Source organism: Montipora foliosa, chromosome 1 (genome assembly GCF_036669935.1).
Source record: "Montipora foliosa isolate CH-2021 chromosome 1, ASM3666993v2, whole genome shotgun sequence".
NCBI classification, from domain to species: domain Eukaryota; kingdom Metazoa; phylum Cnidaria; class Anthozoa; order Scleractinia; family Acroporidae; genus Montipora; species Montipora foliosa.
In genome coordinates, this window is record NC_090869.1 from 16,506,035 (window position 1) to 16,526,034 (window position 20,000).

A 20,000-nucleotide genomic window follows, 5' to 3' on the forward strand; every position below is an offset into this window, starting at 1 on the left:
TAGGTGGTCACGTGACCAGCCGCAACCAGGTTCTCTCTTTCAACGACCAAGGAAGGCAGAGAAGAGAGACCCTGGGAACGAGGCTGACTCGTAGGTTCCAGATCCCTGTTTTACTACTCTTGAAACAAACCCATCCCTTTCATAATGCTAACCGTAACCCTAATTAGGACTAAAGACACTGTTTAAGTTTGTGGTTAGTCCCTGTGATAGTTTTAGGTTGTGATCTGTGACCTGCTTTTCCTTCGTGCCCCGTGCGGCACAGTTATAAGTTCACTGGATGGAAGAGTGTACCACGCGCCAGTCTGAATAGTGCATCCTTTATGCAAACTTTAATGAACGAGTTCATTGCAATTAAAATCGTGTCACGTTTCCCTTCTTTCGAATCAAATTCACGGTCTCTTCGTAATAATCAACTGAAGATGACTACCGAAGTAATAGAGTCAGAAAAACGAGATTTGAACATTTGGAAATTGTTCCTGCTTTACAGCCGATCCCGAACGGTGCATAGAGTGGTGCAAAGAACAGAATTTACTTTCGTTGTCTGTGAAAAGTGCATCGGGAAATGGATTTGTTACGCGATGCTCAAGAACAACTGCAATGGATAACTTTTAATCCGCCAGAACTCTTGATTTTCTGGTAGTAAGCCTTCCTCGAAAAATATTAGCCCCAGCGACCAAAGGCCGGAAAGCTTACGATTGCCAATAAGACGAGGGCTAACATCATCTCACAGTCAAACATCTTCACCCAGACAAACGAGACCAGACATGGTGGGGAGTGAAGCGAAGTATGCCTCGCAAAGGAACATCCATGGATCTCTACCAAAGTGATACACTTGGAAACATCATTGCGCATATGCCGATCTCTACAAACGGTGCGATAAAACGCAAAAGCCGGCTAAATGCACAGTTCGTGTTACTGAAATGGCCGTGCCTTATACAGGAAAGAAAGAAAACTTGCACGTTGGAGTGCTTCGACGAATTTGCAAACAGAAAAGATAAAACAACGTCACAAAAAAAAAAGGGGAGATAGCCATTAATTTTTTGATGACAGTACTTTTTCTGGGTCTCTTTATTATGACAATCTGAACCCCAACTACAAAGATTACTTGAAACTCCACTTCTCTCGCTTATTTTAAAATTGAAAAATAGCCTAAAATTGCAGGAAAAAATGTTCGATTTTCCGTCTTTCAGTAATGAATTCGACCGTACGCTGACTTCAAGGACGTCTATTATTTTCTTGAGACAAAGGAGCCATAATGAAGGAGACATAATGAAGTAGGAACTTGTGCGGAAATCTTGCCGAAATAAAATTTCGAAATGAGTGGATTTTAGCTTGTGCTCCCCGAGCCTGTTGCTTAAGTGAATTGACTTTTTGCAAGAGGAGAGGAAGGTTGAACATGGTTGGCAACTGAGTACATAGACGACGCCATATCTGAGTTGATCGACTTCAGGAAGGCCAACGGAGCGTCAGACGAGGTTCTTCGAAAAATACGGTCTTTTTGAATAGGCCGTCACAACTGTCTCAGAATAACGTGATGGCACGCGCTCTCGCATCCTTGGGGTTGTCTGCCTGTGACTCCATTAGCAAATACATTCACCCCACACGGTATCGGCAAATTGTCGAAACGCAGAATCTCGGCGTGCTTACCAGCAAAGAGCCCGAAAGTTTTGTCAAAAGATCAGAAGCTTGGCTCTGTCGTTGCCAAAGTGCACTATCAAAAGCAGAGATCGTGCGAAGTTACCGAAACTACAGGGTGCCAAGGGCTCGGAAGCGGACAAGAAAGTGAACACAAGATTTGGCAGTTCGAGTCCCAGTTTAGAAACAGCCATTGAACGTAACCAATCAGAAAGCTCGCGGCCCAAAAGCGGTTAAAAAGAGGGCCGAACCTAGATTTCTCTCCAGTGAAAAATCCTAAACGACTAAGTTGATTGAAGCGGGCTCGTAACGCACGTTAACCGGAATTATTGGAGTGTACTTAAGTTGAGAAGATCACGTCAGAGAACTATCAGTAACGACTTACAATCGAATATATGTGGCCCTAGAGTGACATCGTCGTTCGTTCAGTCATTCTGTGTTTACAAGGGTTACTGTGTCTTGACTCGAAAACTGAATAGTTCAGGATCGTGTTGGTGCAGGCCTTACAGGCCTTACATACATACATACATACATAATCTGGCTCGCGGGTAGACCAATTCCCCTCCTTCTTCGGTGCGATGGACTCCCGAGCGATGTTTCCCGAGCCTGCGCGTTCGTTCGAAAGCTGTGTGGCTAATCTCTTAGCTAGGAATCGGCGTGAGCAAGATGTCGGCTTCGTCGTCTTCTTGGACAATTTTTGCCCCGCAAAGTACATTCAACAAACCCTTAAAGAGGGAACAGACACAAAGTACAAACAAAAAGTCTCCGAACAACTATGGCTTGGCAACTATGTCACTCAACGCTAGGAAGATAACGACATCTCGAAACACAACTTCAACCCGATCATGAAGTGGAAAAACATACCTGACGTCGTACTAAGTGTACACACTAGCATTCTACAACAACTCGTCCCTACAAAGGTTTACAGAGTAAAGAAACAAAAAGAACAAGGCTTAGATTTAGCGTGCACACTGTCCCACAATGCAGAAGAAACCGTCTCACATCTATTATGCGGCTGCTCTGCTATTGCCCAAACAATCTACAAGGCGAGACATGATAGAATGTTAAGGCCGCTTTACCATCTCTTATTATCAGTTTATAACATGGAAAACGACGACTCCAAAGCATGGTATAAACAAGCAATCCCGAAAGCAAGTACGGAAAACGACGAAGCTAAAATTCTCTGGGACACGCCTATACATACATAATCTGGATTTAAGACTGGGTCTCCGAAAACTCTATCTCGACTACGAAATCAAGCAAACCAATATAGGGTTTAACTTCCTGAGAGATTTCAAAACCACTCTAAAGAAAGAACTCTCTGATTTAGCCCACAAGAAAGATGTTACTAAAGTGCTAACCAACTGTCAGAAGTGGATTATGTCACAAAACTGTGAAATCAGCCAAGAAATTCTACAGTTTAAGACAGTGAAACACACATTTTTTTCAGTCCAGGAACTGTTGCCTAGACACTGTCCGCAGCAAGTTTCAAAACAAATTGTAAACTGAAAAGTTATTCAATAAAACAGATAATAATAATAATAATAATAATAATAATAATAATAATAATAATGATGATAATGATAGTGATAATGATAATGATAATGATAATGATACTGAAATGATAATGATAATAATAATGATAATGATAAAGAGAACTTTATCTTCACAAGACAATGTTTAAATCTGGCTAGTTTGTGGGGTCGTGCACAAATGAAATCAAGTCAAATTAGACGCATCAAATCATATTGGTTTTTGAGGAGAGGGGAAAACCGCAGTACTCAGAGAAAATCCTCTCGGGGCAGACGAACAAACTCAACCCCGATATGACGCCGGATCTGGGAATCGGATCTGGGAATCGAACCCGGGCCACATTGGTGGGAGGCGAGTGCTCTCACCACTGCGCCATCCCTGAGCTACGTCTTTATGTTTCATGTCCTTCAGTGCCTGGCCCTCTTTGGTCTGGTATTCAACATCGGAAAACATTCTCACATCCATCTTGTCCACACTTATCCCCTGTACTTTTCGCCATCTCTTATATTACGGGGACTGAAGTCAGTAGTGTCAATTGTTTCTGGGGCAAATTGACCTCCCAATTGTCCGCATAGGGAATGTTTCGGAGTCAGAGGCAAGTCATCTCGTCATATCTTGAATCTGCAAGCTGGTAGTCAATGGGCGAGCATCGAGAAGACTTTCAGCTCCGGCACAGACTGTTATTTTATATTACTGGTTTATTTCCGGATCGGAGACTCGTGTGAGATTCTCATGCAATATGAGTAACGCGCAAATGCAAATTCCGTGATGTTTCGCTCTCGGTTCGATTTGTTTCACACTTCGCACTTTTTTCTCTCGACTCTTCGTCTTCAAAATTTTAGGTACAAGATATAAACTTGTTGTTTCTGTACAGCTTTACATGGGATGGCCCCAGATTACATAACGGATCTTCTACACAAATACACGATCTCTACGGTCTGCCTCTGCAAACAAATGATAATTCCAAAAACAAGACTTTTTACCTATGGCGACAGAGCTTTCCGTGCTGTTGCACCAAAGCTGTGGAACAGTTTACCGCTCGACCTTAAAAGTGCTAATTCAAAGGATAAATTTAAAGCTGCTCTAAAGACCTTCCTTTTTCGTGAATCTTATGGACTGTAATCTGAACTTAACAATTTTACCTATTTAAGCCAGCCATTTTCAATTTTCATTTTGAATTATTTTATTTCACTAATTGTCTTTTTCATTTTTTTAAAAATCAACTTTGTTAACGCATTGTCATTTATATATTGTATTATTATATTCCTTCGTATTACTGGTTCACGTTAAGTTTGGAGTCCTATGCTTACACGAGGCGAGGATTTGACACAGATAGGGTTCACGGTGAACTGTCGAGCGTGACATGGTCGCGCAAATCTCGCTTGTTTCGCGCGCGGGTGTAACTCGCCTCGCAACTGAACCCTTTTGAAAAAATATTTGAAAACTCTCATTTTCCAACTCTCGTTTCCCAGGCTTGGTTATTCTCTCCCTCTAGTATCTCCTTAGTTCCTTTGTCTCCCTCAATCTACTTTGCACATTCTACCCAAAAATTTAGCCAGGATAAAAAATTCTCAATCTGTGAAACGTTTCAAAAGCCTTGATTTCAAAATATTTACATGCGTTGCTTGTTTTTTCTTCAGTCTTGCAGCATGTGCGGAAATGTGACGATGCTGAATTAACCGTCAAGCCTTATTCAGAAGCCGAGTTCAACGGAGAAGTACTTATTTATAAATAAATTTACACGTGAACAGGCCATTTTATTGTGTTTCTTTCAGCCTTTGAAAAACACTGAGATCGCACGTTGATCGCACGCAGGCAGGCAGTGTGGCCCAGTGGTTAGGGCGCTTGCCTTGAGATCCGGAGATTCCTGGTAGTCCCTGGTTCAACTTATCAACTGCACTTGTAAATAGCCAACTTGTTTGCCGCCGGCCAGTTGGGATTCTTAACAGTTGTTGTTGTTGTGTTCTGTTGTTTCGTTGATTGTTTCATTGGCCCTGAAAAGCCCCTATGGGGAGCGGTCAATTAAGTATGTATTGTATTGTATTGTATTGTATCGCTTGTTCCAATGCAACCCACCCGTTTTCACAATATGTAAATCCAAAATAGTCAGTAAGATTAGAACGACTGCGTTAAGATCACTTTCAGCCTTAGTAACTTTTATTCATTTGCCAGATAACTTAGCTGTTGTTAACAGGAGGCCCTAAGCGGGACCAATTTAGAACCATCCTTCCAGCAACCAACATTTGGAGCAGAAGTAAAAGAATAAAAGCCTCCTTTTATAGAGACAAGTCGAATATTTCCATGATAATCATCGGCATCTAGGAATTCTTCTCTGTTCCTTTCCTTACTGTTCCTTAGGGGCACATCTTGCTCTTTACGATCGCCTCTGAATTAGCTAAAGGGAACTCTGTGCAATTCTCTAAGTAAACTAAAATGTTTTTCTTCTTTTTTAAGGTCTTTGACTTTGCAGTAGTAACAGCAGAGCTTTGCATGGATTATGTGAATTATTTATCCCGTGAAGAAACTGCAAAACTTTTAGAGGAAGTCAAGGCCAAAATTGGCGTAAGTTGGATTACGTCGGCTGAGAGCTTTACAATATCAGGAACCCTTAGGCAAATAGAAGAGGCTCATATGGTTTTGGAAAAAGGAATGTACTTAGCCAACGGGATCAAGGTGGTCAGCGATCATGAAATGAAGAATGACGCAGCATCTCAGCCACGAAAAAACCACGTGCCTCAGCCCCTTGAGGATGAGAATGACGTCGCGATGGATGTTGACCAAAATCACACGGCATTGCCAAGAAGAGATCAAACGAATGGTCGACCAGATAGAGCTGAAGAATTGGACACCGATCAAGGGGCTCCTTCCAAATCACATTCTTTTGAAAGCCAGTCGTTTGAAGTCCAGCCTAAGATTGCAAAAGCCATTGTAAAAGCACACAAGAAGGAACTGGATGATATAGAAACAGAGTTTAGAGTAGCTATACCTAGAAAAGCCGAGGGAAACAAAGTGACACTGATACCTATGGATGCATGTAGTGCTGAAGATTACGAGAAAGCTTGTGACCTGTTTATTACACTATATCAGAAAACGTTTCAGCTCTTCAAAGTAGAGCGCTTCTCCGTTAAAGGAGTTTCAAAGAATGGTGATGACCGTGAGACAATGACAAGAATAGCAAAAGAGTTCCCAGTATCGATAGAGAAGAGAAAAGACCAGAAGCAGTGGGAGATGTACGGTGAGGCGAGCCATATAGAAAAGGCCCTGAGTTTTCTCAAGAAAGTAGGAGTGGAAATCGAGAGGGATTCCAAAAAGGTAACCAGTGGAAGATCCAATGGTGGTGAAATGGCTCTCGGTGGAGATGGAGCTGAGTACCTCAGAGGTGCCACATCATCGGATGACCATTTCGTGACATACCAAGGTCAGATTCACCACTTAAATAATAAAAACACCTGTTGATGGTAATGACGTAATGAGGATATGATGGTTGCTTGGTAGCGGGCAAAAAGAATAGGACCTATGCCTTCCGAGAAGGGAATACGAGGTAAGAGAGCGAATCCCAATGCCCCATAATAATTATTTGGAATTTATTTTTAGATTTCGCCCATTATGCGTAGCCTTATTTTATCTCTTGTTCCTATGACCGCGCGGTCCATTTTTACACCAACTGACCGATAAAGTGTCGTCTTTGAAATGACCACGCAGTATGACACAGAGATAATGATAATAAATTTCAAATAATTTTCATCATAAGAGAGTATAATATGGGAAGTTCGCTCTCTTGCCTCCGTAACATGTCACTTAAATCACTTTTCAATTATAAATGTGCCAACCACAGGAATAAAAGGCGTTTTGTGTTGACAGCCAATGAGGCTGTGGTTGGCACATTAATGATAATAGATGACGTCAACACTATCTTCGCTATACTACACATCCACCGTCAGTAGTTGTACGATCACATTAAATCACGTGACAGAACAGTTTGATACTTTGTCTAACAACCCACGGCAGATAAACGACCTACATCACCAGGCTTCTGGTGGCTCAATGTGTATAGCCTGCCTGGGACTCCTATTCCTTTCAATTATGCCGTCGCCAAGTAACCATCATATCATCATAATAAATAGCTACACGGAGCCTATAACTTAATTTTACACGTATACAATAACTCTCATAGGCAGTCTACAGGTCACAATGCAGTATGTTCCTTGCAAATGTAACGCCATTTTATAATTTGGAATGTTGATATCTCTTCTCTTAGGGTGGGTAAAATTGTCCGTTTACAAGGCAGATATAACCAATGAGACGGTCGATGTTATAGTTAACGCTTCAGATAGATTCCTCAGTCTTGCTGGTGGTGTAGGCAAGGCAATTGTCGACAAGGGAGGGAAGAGTATCGAAAATGAGTCTCGGGAGATCAGACGAAAGCGTGGAAGTCTGAAAGATGGTGAAGCAGTAGCGACAAAATCTGGTAACTTGCCTTGCAAAGCTGTTGTTCATGTTGCTGGCCCAGACGTGAACGTTCATGGGGACAAAAAGAGAAGGATCCTTCGTCGCGCTTGCCTTAACAGTCTCTCCGAAGCTCAAAAACTAAACATGACCTCCATAGCATTGCCAGCCATTGGTTCTGGCAACTGTGGAATGGCAAAAGACATTTGCGCTAAAGTCATGTGTGATGCTGTTGATGAGTTTATCCGACAGGGAAACGTTCAGACGAAAACGATCACTGACATTAGATTTGTGAACACTGATGATTCCTCAGTGCTTGCTTTTAGCAAGGAATTGAAAAAAAGATTTGGGTATGACTCGGCTAAGCATACGTCGGGAGGTGACAGTTCCAAATCAGGTATTCCAAGGTCAGATCGCGGTAGAAACCGGAAGACGAGTAACTCAAGTAACGGCGAAACGCATTCACTATCGGAACAGAGTTTTTATTCTTCTTATGACAACAGGAGGGTGGTCGGTCAGTCCTCATCTAAGAGTGATTCCTTCGCCAACACATTGAAGAAAGATGCACTCGGTAACGATTCCAGTCATCCGGTAACTGAGCATTCCCTTGGCCCGACGTCATCTGTTGCAGTACACGCTCACCCTTTAAGTTTCCCCAGCCAAACCTCACCTCCAGGCGCTTCCTACAGCAATGCATTAAAAAGGAATACGGCAGGTAGAGATGCTAGTCCGCGAAGAACCCAGCAACCTACTGCGTCTGGAGGAAAGAGAGGCAGTGAGGAAGAAGGTGAGTTTATTGTGTGCATGTTGTCGTGCTTGAGCTGAACTGTACAACTCAAGTAAGAATAATACCTCTGCTGATCTGCTGCCGCCACCAACACTGTTTTCAAAGACTGAATTTATTACTATACCTAAAGTGCCCCCTTTCCCTTCAAACTAGCAAACTTATGTGTTACATTTCACTACGCTGTGTTCCTGTGTATGAGGAAAAAATGTACCTCAAAAATGGGTAACAAATGCGTTTGCTGAAAAAGAAGGAATCGAGCATATTTGTACGCGACACTGACTTTACTAATAACATCCTGTAGAATGTCTCGGATCGCTAGAGTTTGCAATAGTTTTCAGCATTTAGCGTCAATTATCTTCCAGGGGTTGTTTAACGTGTGTGTCTTCTCTGGACAAAATGTTTTGGCGTGGACAAGGGAACGCATGCTCTCAATACTCGATCAGAAAAATAAATTAGTGTAAATAATTGTTTCCTCAAAGTTTGAAAGGTTTTTGTTTGTCTTCAGTTATGGTGGCTTTTAAATGACTTACTGGGAATTAAAATTTGTGATTGGCAGATGATCATTAGCATTTTGTTCTGTTCCTTAGAGTGCCCTATCTGTCTTACTTCCATTTCAAACCCACGCTCTTTGAAGTGTAAGCACGTATTCTGTTCACCATGCATCGAAAAAGCGTTGAGTGTGCGCAACAAATGTCCAGTGTGCCAAGAGCCTCAAGGTGTTCTAAAGGGGTACCAGCCCCCTGGACAGATGACGACCACCCGAGATAGCTGGCAAAGTCTTCCTGGTTACGAAGGTGAATTCTAGGCCTCTAAAGTTGATTTCGTTCATACATTGCTACCTAATATCAAATTCTTGATATGGAAGGTGTCTCAAAATCCCTTGAATCCTTATAATTCCACAAATTGAATGTACGCAAAAGGTGTCTGTAATGTTCATGTCACGTTTTGTGTGACATTCAAAGCGCGTGCTCTTACGTCAGCAAGGCATTATGGGTTATATGTAAAAATATAGAGTAAAAAACTGTTGCTTTCAAATGGCCACTGTGTATTCCTTATTTTGACTTAGTGTCTCGTATGATCTCCTTTTGTGTTCGATAAAAGTACATTACAGTGTCCAGTGTGCCAAGAGCCTCAGGGTGTTTTACAGGAAAACCAGCACCGGGGAGTGATGAGCATTCGAGTGTTCTAGGTCATGAAGATAATTTTGTGCTCTCTCACAACATGAGGTTTGGCTGAGAGTTGCTGCCACTGTGTCCAGGGTTCGATACGCAAACTCGACGTCATACGTGGGTTTCGTTTGTTGTTTTTCTACTCTCCCCCAAGAATTTTTCCTCTGACTTCTCCCGTTTTCAACTCTCATGAAAAATCAACAGTTGACTTGTTCTACTTTGATTTGATTCGATTTACCTTCTCTTCAATTAGTAGAGCACTTGTACTAGGTCATACAAGCGTGAAACTAATTTAGAGTCATAATCACTCGACATGCTATTGTACGAGTAAAAATCCCTGGTAAAACTTATGATAGCCATTGACGTCATGAAACTAGTCTAAAAGTAAACATTTATTCCATTTTCCTTCCATTCCGTATTTGCAGGATATGGAACCATCATCATAGATTATAGTTTTCCTTCTGGTGTTCAAGACAGGGATCATCCAAATCCAGGCCAATATTATAACGGCACACATCGCCAGGCATATCTCCCGGATACGCGAGAAGGACGAGAGGTGTTGCAACTCCTGAGAAGGGCATTCGACGCTCGATTGGTGTTTACTGTTGGTACCTCAACCACATCGGGGCTTCCAAATCAAATAACGTGGAACGATATCCACCACAAGACTAGCACGCATGGAGGGCCCTTTGGGTAAGTAAGGGTTATCGGCCTGAAGCGAGGGGTTATGCGAGGGCAACGCACGAGGGGAATAAATCACATAACCACGAACTGAAGGCCGATAAATGGCTTATTTTTACATTGGCGAGGATTCCTCAAGGGATGCAAAAATACACTGAAGAAAAATTCCTCTATTGTTCATCTTTCTTTTGTTTTTCAACACTCCATGCTGGCACTAGTGGGATTCACAAGTTTCTTGGCCTTTTAATTATGCTAATTTTTTTAAGTCGCATTTCGAATTAGTTGTTCGTCTTGTTCGTAGTGAATGCTAGGAACAGGGTAGCAGTGTTCAGTGATTCAGAGTCAGAACTGTTTATCAGTCAAAGTAGTTTGCCTGGGAGTCCTTTATATTTGACCCCTAAAAGAAGAGTCAGCTCTTCTTGAGAAAGGTTGTTCAAGACGTGTAGAATCGCAGGAATAGAAGGTTACAAAACAAATCATTCCCTGAGAGCCACCACTTGCACGATTGGCCTAGAAAAAGCAGTGCCTGAAAAGCTCATAATGGAACGTACTGGACATCGTACTGTGAAATCACTTCACACCTATCAAAGAGTGAGCGACGGGCAGAAGGAAATTGTGTCCGATGTTTTGCAAGGATCAGCAACTGATTTTTCGGGAGCCTCAGTGGAAAGCGATGAACCACCGACTAAGAAAATCTGCGAATGTGCGCCAAAAGAAAACACTGCTCAATTCAGTTTTAGTAATTGTAGCGTCGTATTTAATATTTCCAAATGAACATTTGTAAATTTGTTCTTCATGAGCAGCTAATTTAAATGCGAGGGGATTATGTATTAGTATGCAAGGGGGATAAGTCACTTATCCCCCTTGCATATTAACACATAATCCCCTCGCATTGAAATTAGCTGTTCATTAGCCCCGCTCCTGCGTTCAAACAATCAAAGCCGCACCCAGCTTTTAAGACAGTTGATTTGGGGGTTATGTGATATATTCCCCCCTAAAAGAACAAAGGAATCCGAGCTCATGTAAAAATAATAACATTTAAACGACTCTTAACTGCTTGCTAATTGCTCAGTTAGGTGTAGTGAGCAAAGAACGACAGTTTTTTATGTCAATGGCTGTGATTAATCAATCCTGCTTTCTGGCCCTCAAATTGTCACCAAAACGTTAGTAAGTGTCATGAACCGACAACTGTTCTTCAACAAACTACATCCAACTGGAGAATCCACCATCCACCGTTCTTTGATTTCTTACAAAGCGATTGCCGGAATTCCTTTAACGGTTTTTTAATAGTTCAAAACTGGATATAAGCCATAACTTCACCTCGTGCAGTCAGTGTAAGTGTAATAACAATACTGACACCCAAAGAGAAGCCACCAAAAGAAATAGGATAAATTGTCCATAAAATCTATCGTCCATTGTTTTGAGAACACCCTTTCTAAAGCGATCAAAAGTGCATGGCAGAATTTTTGCAAGGTTTAATCCATTTTCATCATCTTCATCCTTAGTTGAAGAAAATACGAAATGCGTTCAGTGCACTAAATTGCTTGTTGGTGATTACCGTATATTCTCGAGGGCGGCGTTTATTGAAAAGGCTCATACCACAAAGACAAAACATTTTGATTGTACAATTTAATTTACTTCACGAGTACTTTTTTTCATGGCTTACCGACTTGAAGCTAACCAAAGTTTTGGCTTTCATAACTGCCTCGTCTATACTTTTCTGTAGGTTTTCAACAACTCTTCACTCGACGTCAATGTCATGACTGTTGCTGAAAGTTCACAAGATGTAACACAGGATGCACTTTATCTTACTTAGTCTGTGCATTTAAAAGTAGTTCAGTTGCCCTCAAGCACTTTTACTAACACAACAAACTTAAACGCCCCGTATTCACGTGGTTATCCGAAGTTTTCTTCTGGAATATACTAATACCCTGTATCTTCAATCGACTTCGATGTCACTATCCCCCTCTTGGTCAGAGTCCAGAAGCTCCAACGGGGTGTCAAAAGGATTGGCGTTGGCTGGCTCACTCAAGATGTCTCGCTGTGAGCAAAGCATATCTTTTCCAGTGCCACATGGCTGGCCGTCTTTGAAACAATGAATAACATTGTCGCATGAACCAGTAACAGGAAGGTTTGAAGCACAGCTTCGGAAAGAATCCTTGATGACCTCTGTTGGTAGCTCGGCCAATGCATCAAGAATCCACCGTAGAATGGCCCTTCTCTGTGGAGCCCTCAAGTTTCCAGCAGCCGTTTCTTCGTGAATTCCGTGACAGTTCGAAACTTTGAAACTTTATTGACAAAATAATCAATTTGTAGGTCGAAGGGGGCCCGACCTAAAAAACATGATTTTACAAGAATCTAAATATACACCATTAAAAACGATGATAATTATCAGGAACTCCCAGCAATTGCAGCTTGGTGATGATGATGTTGTGGTCTATCAGATCGAAGACTTTAGAGAAATCAATCATGCATGCGCGAATGATAACGCGTTGGGTATCAGAGGAGGAAAGCAAGTGATGTAGAAGCTGGATCAGTAGGTGCGTAGTTGGGCAGCCTTTAATGTTGCCGAACTGGTTCTATCAAATGAATGTTTGCAGAGACGATTTCATATATCCACTGGAAAACAAAATTTTCCAAGATCTTACTGAGCACGGGAGTAAGAGAAATCGCTTTACCAGCGTCCTTTCGATTATTGACTTTAGGCAAGGGTAGAACGTTTGCACATTGCCAGAGCGGTGGGACCTTATGGCCTTGGGCGATAGATGCATTAAAAATTGAGCAAATTGGAACGGCAAGAACGGTGGAGTTAGCTTTCAATACCCAGTTTGGTATATAGTCAGGACCGGTAGATTTCTTAGTGTCAATGCTCGCAAGAGCCTGGTCAACCCGCTCAACGGTGATGATGTACTTATCAGGAGTGAAAGTGGACTCGCGATGGATTGGAGAGAAATTGAGTGGCGGCATGTTCTCCGCAACTTTGCTAAGTGAATCTGCAATGTGATCAGTAAGTTTTTGGTCTTTTATAACATCGCCATTGAGTGGAAGGCTGAGCAAGAGAGACCAGCCAGTGACTTAGTACTTTTCCACCATTTTGCAGGATATTGATACATGTTGGTCAGCAAGCCATTTATCGATTCATGCGATTTTGATTTTTAGTTCCCAGCCATTCATCGTATTTCTCGGTACACGCAGCCTTGAAAGGCTTACTCCATCTGACATCTGGTACCTGGATGTACTTTGTGCAGCCCCCAGGCGCAATTACACAGTCAACTTTCTTAGAATTCAATGACTCGGTGATTTTATCCTCCATGTGGCATTCGTAGGAATCCCAGGCTAACAGCCTTCGATTGAATGCAAATGCTCCAACAACAGAGTCAACCCAGACTTTGGTTAGCTCAGCATCCATCTATCCGTTCGAAGAAGTTGCAACAACTGCGCGATTTTGAAATTCTTGTTTCAAAGCCGCAACGTTTGCCATCGTCAATCATGGATATCTCTTGCCAACGGACTTGGGCTAGGTCTTCAACAAATCTGTCGCGATCCTAACGTTTGTAATTTCTTGCTATGAATTGAATAGGAGTTGGCTTAGGCAGTTTCAGTTTGAGAGCTGAATACACTAAATGATGATCACTTATGTTAGTTTCCACTACCCCGCTCTCAGTGAGAAGGGCAGTGTTTGATGTCATGATGACATCAAGCAAGGAAGATGACTGGGGTGTTTCTCTTGTTGGTGAGGTTACATCAGACTCTTAACCCTTGAGAACGCCTACTTTATATCCATTCTAGCATGACCTCTTCAAGTTTTGCGCTTAAAGGTTTTCTCCCACCTCCACCTATTCTGCCTCTTTGCTTTGCTTTGGCGGTTGTCCCAAGCAGATCTTTGATATTGCTCTTGGTAGCTCGCCATTCCCGTATTCTCCTTTCATCAACTGGGAATCGCCTGGAAGCAGGTCGATTACCATAAATTATCACCTTATGTATAACTCGAATAAGCGCCGCACCGGAGCTGCGGCCCTTATTTGAGGGCGGCGGGTATTAACCATTCCGCTTCATGTGCGTCGCTTATTCGAGGGCGGCGGGTATTCGAGTAAATACGGTATGCCATTATGTTGTCTTCACTGATATAAAGACGATTTCTTTAGGCTTAAATATCACAGCTAAAAAACGGCAGGTACAAATTACAGGTCATTGTTTTACCGACACAGAAAGAATCCTAAACATTCATTAAAGCTATCCTAAGGCCTAATTAGGCCTATGCAAACGATTTTAGGCCTAAATTTAGCATTTGCAAACGGTTAGGGTTGTTTCTGGGTTGGTAAAGCAATGCCCTGTGACCTGTCTTTTGTACCTGCCCGCTAAAATAGTTCTTGCAGCTTCACCGAAGGTCTTGTGTTTGATTCCTGTTGGGAACTACTGTTTTCTTTTCAGCTGTCCCCTGCCTTGTTGCTTAGCAGGCAGTGCAGCCCAGTGGTTAGTGCGCTTGCCTTGAGATTTGGAGATCCCGGGTTCAAGACACGTTCTGACCACTCGTTGAAATTGCTCCTGGTAGTCCCTGTTTCATCTTCTCAGCTGCACTGGTTTGCCTCCGGCCAGTTGGGGTTCTTAAAGTTGTTTCTGTTCAATGCTCGGAGATATTAGCTACGAGCTACTCTAAAAACCCGAGAGTAAATAATGATACCTACCTACCTACATCATATTTCGCATTGTGCTATTTACATCTTCACCGTCAATAGCCGGTTGCATTACCAGTAAACTAATTGATAAAAAGGAACACACTCATTCAATGCGGAATGAAGTTTAAACATCAGAACACGGAGAGCGGGTCAGAAAGCTTGAATGCGCCTTTTTTTTTCAAGGAAAGATAGGTCATAGCTAGATCAAAATGATGTCGTTCCGAAAAATAAAAAAAAATTTTTTTTCTTTGAAGGTTTGGATATCCCGATCCTGATTACCTGCGGCGAGTGAAAGAAGAGTTGGCTGCCAAAGGAATCCACTGATTGAAGAGAAACTTGCATCGCGAGTGGATGTGCTTTTTTATGTAACCAAGAAGAAAGACATAACCTGGGTGAGTTTGTAGTACTTGTATATTTCCTGTCTACGGGAAGGTTGGCTAGCATAATTTTTCGTGGCTTGTTACGCGGGATGCCTGTAAGGCGGACTGCGTAGAAATTACAATCTGGTATCTTTTTTTTTTATTTGTAGTCGCAAATCGACACGTTTTTTAAAGTTTCCCGTATCCCGCGGGACCACCTGGTCTGTATTTGTTTCGCGTATTACGTCGGGCCGAGGCACAGCCACAAATTTGCTTCAAAAGCTCCCATTGTCTCGGAGTTTCACCCAGATTATTCTCTACAGTTGCGCTAACCATTGCTGATTAGGGCCGGATGAGTAGGAATTTAAACTCGGAAATCTCACAGCTATTTTTCAGTAAAATTTCTACTGAGTGGGATTTATGTATGTCGTATCTCACAGATATTTTTCATCGCGACCCGTAGGAGGAAAACAGCTAGAAATTCGAGTTATCAAACGAAGAGTTCAACCGATCAGCAAACACTTTTGTCTAAACACCAAATTTGAAGCAACTTTCGCGTGTACGATACTCATTAAAATCAGAAATCTAGCCAAAGTTCTCAGTCAGATAAAAGTGTTGCATTCTTTCGAAGATGTTACAGTTCATTACCTAGAGTGCTTTTTTATCGATCATCGCTTTGTTAGCGTTATGTTTATTGTTTGTAATATTGTACACTACATAATCAGGATAATTATAAACTAGCGGCAATAAAAGATTCGTTAGGTGCTATCGAGTCCTGCTTGTCATCGACGAGGCTTTTGAAATTAGTTGTATATTGTAGGGGGAATCATTTTGTACCGCTTTCTAATAATTGTTAAGTAATTAAGGACGGTGCCTACTATTGTTATTGCGCATACGTTCTGCGCATCTCCAGATACTCAGATTTCCTATCGCCGATGCTTACTAATACAGGGATATTTTTGCGCGGTTTAAAACTATCCCGAGAAAGTAGATCTTAATAAGCACTCTTGGTATTCAAAAAGAAAATTGGGGGTAACTATGCATTTTTGAGAGATAATTAAGCTTCAATTTGAAAAAGAACGCCATACATTGCTTTGTATTTTAAGGCTTTTTACAAAGATTATTCATGAATTATCTTTGAAAAATGCGTGGTTACTCCCAATTTTCTTTTTGGATTTCAATAACACTTGTTAAGATCTACATTTCCTGTATAATCACACTCCGGGGCAAAAATATCTTTAATTAGTAGGCACCGTCCTTAAGGTAACGCACTACATGTATTTGTGCAATATCAGCGTTAACGTTGTGGGATATCTGCAGACTCCGAGCAGCGCGCGCCTCCAAAACGTCAGCGAAGGTAGCACCGGCTAGTCTCCCACCCAAGTACTAACCCCGTCCAATAGGGCTTAGTTTCAGTAGACGAACTGGAATGGACTCCCGTTAGGCAATGACAGTAAACGTTGTTTATTATTATCGAAAACCGAAAGACAGGAATACATTAGTTAAATGAAAAGCGTTCTTTAATACCGCGGGGATTAACGGTGCCGATTTGGAAGATGAATTTTTGCTCCAGATTCTTGCGGCTTTCCGTCGTACCTTGATGTTGGGAAAGCCCGCGGATAGCCATGTGTTGTTTGGGGTGGTTAGGGAGATTAAAATGACGAACGACTAGCTTAGATGCATCTTTGTCATTCTTCTTAACATCACGAAGGTGTTCGCAGAATCGGTCGCCTAGTCGTCGACCTCTCTCACCAATGTATAATTTATTGCATAACGTACAGGTGACCCTGAGTGTTGGTCCGGCCGGATTCGAACTCACGACCTCCCGCATGACAGCCCGATGCCCAACCAACTGAGCTACCGGTGCGCGGTGAGCCCTCCATGAGAGACACCACAGAAACAAGAAAGGGAAAAAGACGGGCGGATTGCCCTATTCCCGCAAAAAAGGCATCGAGTAGGTCGATTAGCTCCGTGAACGAATAAACAAAACGAATGAGCTCCCGTGAGCGATGACTCGGCTGATTGTGAGACAAAGTTGAAGAAAGCCTTAGATTCGCCCGCTGCCTCTGAGAATGATAAAACGTGTTCTAAAGAATCTGTGGAATCAGAAGACGACCTCCTTAGTGAGCTTATTAAGGAATACGACTCTGAAGACTCCGTTGGCGACAAATTAGAGAATAAACAGTTGTCAAAACTTATCCATAAGGTGCTCAGAGGCAAATGGCCAAAAAAGTTGTGCCGCGTTGACGCGGGAATTTGGCGCCGCATCCGAGAGCATACTAATTAAGAAACGTGCCCTGCATCTCTTTAAAGTGCAGCAAGCATTGGTGAAAGGAATAATTCACGTTGCTCGAGTTGCAGGTAAAATGATGTCTGCAAAGTCGCTTGACCCTGCGCGTGTACAGGTAGTAAAAAAGTTGAGTTTGGAAGCACTATCTCTTCTTACTCATGTGAACTATGAGACAAATATACAGCGAAGGTTTCGTATGAAATCAAGTATTTGCCCTGAGTTTGCATCACTTTATCGATTAGCGGGGTCAAAGTTCAGAAAAGTGGCAGCAAACGAAATTACCCTAACAGTAGGAAAGGCCAGCCAACTGGCTCTGGATACTACAACAGAGCAGCCTGCTACAAGTCAAAAAACCGTTACAGCCGGGGGCAGAGTCACCCCGGCAAGAAATGCCAAAACAAGGCCAGGGAGTTATCAGACTCGCAAATCAGCCTGAGTGTTGAACAGCTATCTCCATTTTCTTTGGTAAGTAACACTGCTTTGAAAGAAAATGTACAGTTCAACGCGGGAAATGTATCAAGATATGTTGGTATCTGGAAGAAAATAACCAGTGACCACAGAATACTTGACATACTTGAGAGCTGCCATATAGAGTTTGATCGGAAACTGAACCCATACAGTCCTGTTATCCTGCACCTATTATGTATAGTAAAAAAGAAATAGATGTAATCAAGGTGGAAATAGAGAAGTTGCTACAAAGAGGGGTTATTACTAGTTACAATGTATGCGCCTTGGTGGCAGCAGTCTCTCAACTTGGCTCTTGCAAATGTTTCTATTCTACATGGCCGTTGGCAAAACCAGGATCGGATCGGATCGGATCGGATCGGCTCGGATGGGATCGACAAAACTCGGACCTGATCAATAACAAAACTCCCGCCGAAAGTAGACACATGAAAACCCTGGATCACCAGTTAAGGTTACTTCCCACCTTCGTGGGTGTCCTTCGGGAAAAAGTTCGTACGCGCATATACATCAGAAGAAAGCTTGATAAATGCAGGACAAAGAACAAGTGCTGGATCTTGGGAGATCTGACCAGCAAATAATATTTAGACTAAAAACAAAGTAATTATGCAAGGCTGGTTGTACAGCTGTCAGGATATTTATTTTTTGTTTGACCAATATTTCGTCAGGCACGGCAAGACTTTTCCCTGAAGAGGTAAGGCCGTACCTGACGAAATATTGGTCAAACAAAAAATATACATCCTCACAGCTGTACAACCAGCCTTGCATAATTATTTTGTTTTTAGTCTTAATAAATGTGGTTTACGATAAAAAAATATAGTTTAACCAAGTTTTCCGTTTAGTAAGTGTCAGGAGCCCGTTAGACGTGAAACCCCCAAGGGTTCTCCTATTGAATTTATCGGGGATCGGATGCCACAACTCGAGAAAGATGACTCAGTTCACAGTGTTATTCACAAGCCAAAAATCAACGAAAGTTTGTCAGGCTTTTTCTATATTCTGATTGGTTGTCTAGACATCCGCATCTAAGGTTGGAGTAGCTATAAATATGGCAGACGTGTTGTGTAAATGGGCGCTACGGGAAAATATCTTAAATATCGGAATTTCCCAACACAGTTTTCTTGATTGATGCCTTGTGAATAACACTGTGCAGTCATTTCCCCGTGCTGCGGCATCCGATAAAAAAACCCTCGGTGGTTTCACACCTTACCGGCTCCGATCCTGACACTTACTAAAAGGAAAACTCACTTAAACTATATTTTTATCGTAAACTACATTTACCAAGGTTTCTTCTGATGTATAGTTTGTTAGGATTTTATTGAAACTGTAACGCGCGTACGAACTTTTTCCCGAAGGACACCCGCGAAGGTGGGAAGTAACGTTAACTGGTGACCCAGGGATTTTCATGTGTCTACTTTCGGCGGGAATTTTATTATTGATCCGGTCCGGTCCGATCCAGATTTTGTCAACGGCCCCGAAACCATTCCCTTTTCGATCAATGTCCCGTCCTCCTCAGTGCAAGAGCTGATGCTCGCCGCTGTTAATCCTTTCCCTCTCAAATACGCCACTTGATCGTCCACTAGACTTACGTCGTGTTCTATTGGGATCAACCGTTTTTAGTTAGTTGGGTTGGTTGGGTTTTTTAGTGTTCTATTCGAAAAAAACCCGTTTTCGGTGGGTTTGGCTGATCAACTTTTTCAACCGGCATCAAACTAGGTTGAAATGGTTGAAAAAGCATTGCCAGCGACCGCTGTCGTTTACTCGGGCCATTTAAAGTCGTTCGCGGGCTCCTGCCGTGTTGCTTTTCCTCAACTTGTCAACGCTGAGAAGTCTGGTAGTAACTATTCCCAGGAGTTCCCGCTTTTCAATCGGGAAACGGTTGGAAAAGTGTTCTACTGGGAAACCTCAACCTCTTCAACCCCTTAACCTTAACCGGTTGCGGTTGAAACGGTTGATACCCAATAG

The 20,000-nt window shown here is 42.3% G+C and overlaps 1 protein-coding gene across 2 annotated transcripts in view; it reads left to right on the forward strand.

Annotated features, from left to right (window-relative positions):
• The window catches only part of LOC137991283 (uncharacterized), a 23,489-nt gene extending 5,232 nt beyond the window's left edge, over positions 1 to 18,257 (forward strand). The window contains exons 2-8 of one of the 2 annotated variants that reach the window (XR_011121616.1): positions 4,809 to 4,885; positions 5,623 to 6,586; positions 7,427 to 8,401; positions 8,989 to 9,195; positions 9,996 to 10,263; positions 15,182 to 15,319; positions 17,068 to 18,257. Coding sequence is in view for 1 of the 2 variants with exons in the window: in XM_068836397.1 (XP_068692498.1) it covers positions 4,809 to 4,885; positions 5,623 to 6,586; positions 7,427 to 8,401; positions 8,989 to 9,195; positions 9,996 to 10,263; positions 15,182 to 15,251 (2,561 nt within the window). In the remaining variant the exon portion in view is untranslated. Of the gene's footprint in view, positions 1 to 4,808; positions 4,886 to 5,622; positions 6,587 to 7,426; positions 8,402 to 8,988; positions 9,196 to 9,995; positions 10,264 to 15,181; positions 16,054 to 17,067 lie in introns of those variants that run through there. The other variant, XM_068836397.1, reaches the window with a different exon arrangement.
• Positions 18,258 to 20,000: the final 1,743 nt, after the last annotated feature.